This window comes from Haliaeetus leucocephalus, unplaced genomic scaffold (assembly GCF_000737465.1).
Source record: "Haliaeetus leucocephalus isolate CR32 unplaced genomic scaffold, Haliaeetus_leucocephalus-4.0 Scaffold164, whole genome shotgun sequence".
NCBI classification, from domain to species: Eukaryota; Metazoa; Chordata; class Aves; order Accipitriformes; family Accipitridae; genus Haliaeetus; species Haliaeetus leucocephalus.
In genome coordinates, this window is record NW_010972600.1 from 1,337,262 (window position 1) to 1,340,156 (window position 2,895).

The 2,895-nt window shown below is 67.4% G+C and overlaps 1 protein-coding gene across 1 annotated transcript; it reads left to right on the forward strand.

Moving 5' to 3' along the window:
- The first annotated feature begins 86 nt into the window (after positions 1 to 86).
- On the forward strand, positions 87 to 2,441 carry BABAM1 (BRISC and BRCA1 A complex member 1). Its single transcript, XM_010563201.1, has 8 exons — positions 87 to 436; positions 521 to 579; positions 707 to 827; positions 918 to 996; positions 1,466 to 1,490; positions 1,758 to 1,887; positions 1,997 to 2,083; positions 2,192 to 2,441. The coding sequence occupies exons 1-8, from the start codon at positions 143 to 145 to the stop codon at positions 2,390 to 2,392; spliced, it is 996 nt and encodes a 331-aa protein (XP_010561503.1). The 5' UTR covers positions 87 to 142; the 3' UTR covers positions 2,393 to 2,441.
- Positions 2,442 to 2,895: the final 454 nt, after the last annotated feature.

Here is a 2,895-nt window from a genome sequence, read left to right on the forward strand (position 1 = left end):
TGAGCAAGGGGTACATGGGGCGGGGGGGGCAGGGAGGACATGAAGAAGGGGCGCATAGAGCGAGGGGCCGGGGGGCACAGGGCTGTGGCAGCGCCGAGACCCCCCAGCCCCCCCCCCCCCCAGGCATCAGTCCGGAGCCGCCATGGAGCGCGGCTGCATGATGGACACATCGGAGCTGGGCAGCGCCGCCGAGGAGGAGGAGGAGAAGGCGACAGAACCGCGACCTAGGACCCGCTCCAACCCCGAGGGGGCCGAGGACCGGGCGCTGAGCGCCCAGGCCAGCGTGGGCAACCGCAGCGAGGGGGAAGGCGAAGCGGCCAGCGCCGACGACAGCCCGCAGGGTACGGCCGCGCCCGACGGCACCGCCTGGCCCGGTCCAGCACCCCCCACCGAAGTCCAGGTCAAGACGCCGCGGGTGAACTGCCCCGAGAAGGTGGTGAGTGTCTGCGGGGAGGGTGGCGCAGCCCCGACGCCACGGTGAGGGGCTGCGGGGGAGCTCAGTCGCGGCTCTCTCCCGCAGATCATCTGCCTGGATCTGGCGGAGGAGATGGCTCTGCCCAAACTGGAATCCTTTAATGGGTGAGTGGTGGGGGCTGGGCTGGCCTGGGGACCCCGGCTCTGCCATCCCCAGCCAGGATGGGGGCCGGTGTAGTTGGTGCCTGGGGGGGACACGCTGGTCCCCGCTGAGCTCTGGCCCCCGCGGCAGGTCCAAGACCAACGCGCTGAACATCTCCCAGAAGATGATCGAGATGTTCGTGAGGACGAAGCACAAGATCGACAAGTGCCACGAGTTCGCGCTGGTGGTGGTGAACAACGACGCCACGTGGGTGAGTGGGGCCGCGGGGACAGGGACGGAGACGGGGGGGGACACCAGGACGGCGACAGCTCCGTGCCCCCCTCACCCCGGCTCCTCTCAGCTCTCAGGATTCACCTCGGACCCCCGCGAGGTCTGCAGCTGCCTCTATGACCTGGAGACCGTCGTCTGCAAGTCATTCAGTATCCCACCGCCTGTGGGGCTGGGCTGGGGGGGCTGGGACCCTGCAGAGTCCCTTGGGTGCAAATGGACTCCCTTGGGTGCAAACGGGGTCCCTTGAGCATAAGCGGGGACCCTCCAGGCCTGCTGCCTGCAGATGGCAGCAGATCCGCAGCCGAGCTGGCATCCCCCGCGCAGCCGAGCCGGCTACGGCACAGAGCCGTGTCAGCATTTGAGGTTGGAGGGTCGAACCGGGTCCCTGAATCCCCCAAGGCAGGGTTTAACGCTGGACTCTCCAGACCCACCAAACACCCGTTTATTGGCGTTTTCTCCCCACCCTGGTCCATCCCCAGTGCCCGGTGCCATCGTCTCCCTCTGCGGGAGCTTCCTGGGTGCCCCCGTGCCAGCCTGGCTGCCGGGTTTAGGTGCCGTATGTCCCTGGGGGCAGGCAGGGGTCTGTGTGCCAGGATCAGTCCTTACCTGGGGCTGCAGATCTGGAAGGACTCTTCAACCTGATGTGAGTAGGGCTTGGGGGGGATGACGGGGGATGTTGGGGCGGGGGGGCGAAGCTCCCACCTGGCTACGAATTCTCTGCTTCGCTGTAAAAACACCATGAGCCTTTAACCCAAACAGCTCCTGGGGTGGGTGCTGCTTTCCCAGTCCTAGCCCAGAGCTGTCAGACTGTCATGAAGTTTTAACGAGGCGGGGGGGACGGTCCCTGAGCCGCAGGCAGCCCTGCCTGTGACACAGGGGTCCCTAAGCTGCCTCCGTCCTCCCGGCGCAGCCAGCAGAAGATCGAGCTGCCGGTGACGGAGAACGTGCAGACCATCCCGCCGCCCTACGTGGTCCGGACCATCCTGGTGTTTGGCCGCCCAGGCTGCCAGCCCCAGTTCTCCATGTCGGAGCACATGAAGGTAAGTTCCCCCCACTGTGCCCCCCCCACGGCATGAGCTCGGTGGCTCCGGGTCCATCCCGGCACATGGAAGACTCTCCCGGTGCCGTTCCCGGCTTCTTCTCCTGCAGAAGATGCTGCAGTGTCCCTACTTCTTTTTTGATGTGGTTTACATCCACAACGGGGTGGAGGAGAAGGACGACGAGACAAGCTGGAAGGTAAATACGGGATGGGGCGTCCCCCCCGCCGCCGCGGCTGGGGGCTGTGTCACCCCCTGCCCTCACTGCCCGTCCCTCTGTGTGTGTGTGCCTGTCTCCCCCCCCCAGGAGATGTATGCCTTCTTCAGCAGCCTGGACACCAAAGGCACCAACTACAAGTACGAGGTGTCGCTGACGGGGCCGGCCGTGGAGCTGCACAACTGCATGGCCAAGCTGCTGGCGCACCCGCTGCAGCGGCCCTTCCAGACCCACGCGGCGTACAGCCTGCTGGAGGAGGACGAGCCCCCCGAGATCGAAGCCACCGTCTGAGCCGGGGCAGGGGGGCGGCTGGCGGAGAAGCCGCCGCTGGCGAGGGGGTGGCCGGCAAAGGGCTGCCGCGGGTGGCCGTATGGTGTTGCTTGGGATTGGGGAAATTAAAACGCGTTTTCCTGAGCGGGTGTCGTGTTGATGCTGCGGCTCGGATTGGAAACGGGGGGGGGCGGGCCCCCCCCTCCCCCCCCGCCCCCCCCCCCCCCCCGGGCATGGGGACGGGGGCTCCTGTGCCTGCTGCGCCCGGCGGTGCTGGTGTGGGGACCCCGAGGGGCGGCTGGTGCCTGGGGCAGCGCTGGGGCTCTTGCCACTAACAGTGGGGCAGGGTGATGGGCGGTGCCGGTGCAGTTACTGGGGGGCACTGGGCGGTGCCGGTGCAGTTCCTGGGAAGCACTGGGAGATGCCGGTGCAGTTACTGGGAGGCACTGGGCGGTGCGGCCCCGCCCCTCCAGCTGCCATCACATCTGGCGGGGTGGGCGTGGCTTCCTTAGGCCGGCTCCCAT

What these genes read in the sequence shown, in the direction of transcription:
- BABAM1 (XM_010563201.1), top strand. Translation starts at nt 143, where the DNA reads ATGGAGCGCGGCTGCATGATGGACACATCGGAGCTGGGCAGCGCCGCC. An exon ending in CGTCGTCTGCAAGTCATTCA is followed by an intron (nt 997 to 1,465) that starts GTATCCCACCGC and finishes CTGGGGCTGCAG; the next exon opens with ATCTGGAAGGACTCTTCAAC. An exon ending in ACGACGAGACAAGCTGGAAG is followed by an intron (nt 2,084 to 2,191) that starts GTAAATACGGGA and finishes TCCCCCCCCCAG; the next exon opens with GAGATGTATGCCTTCTTCAG.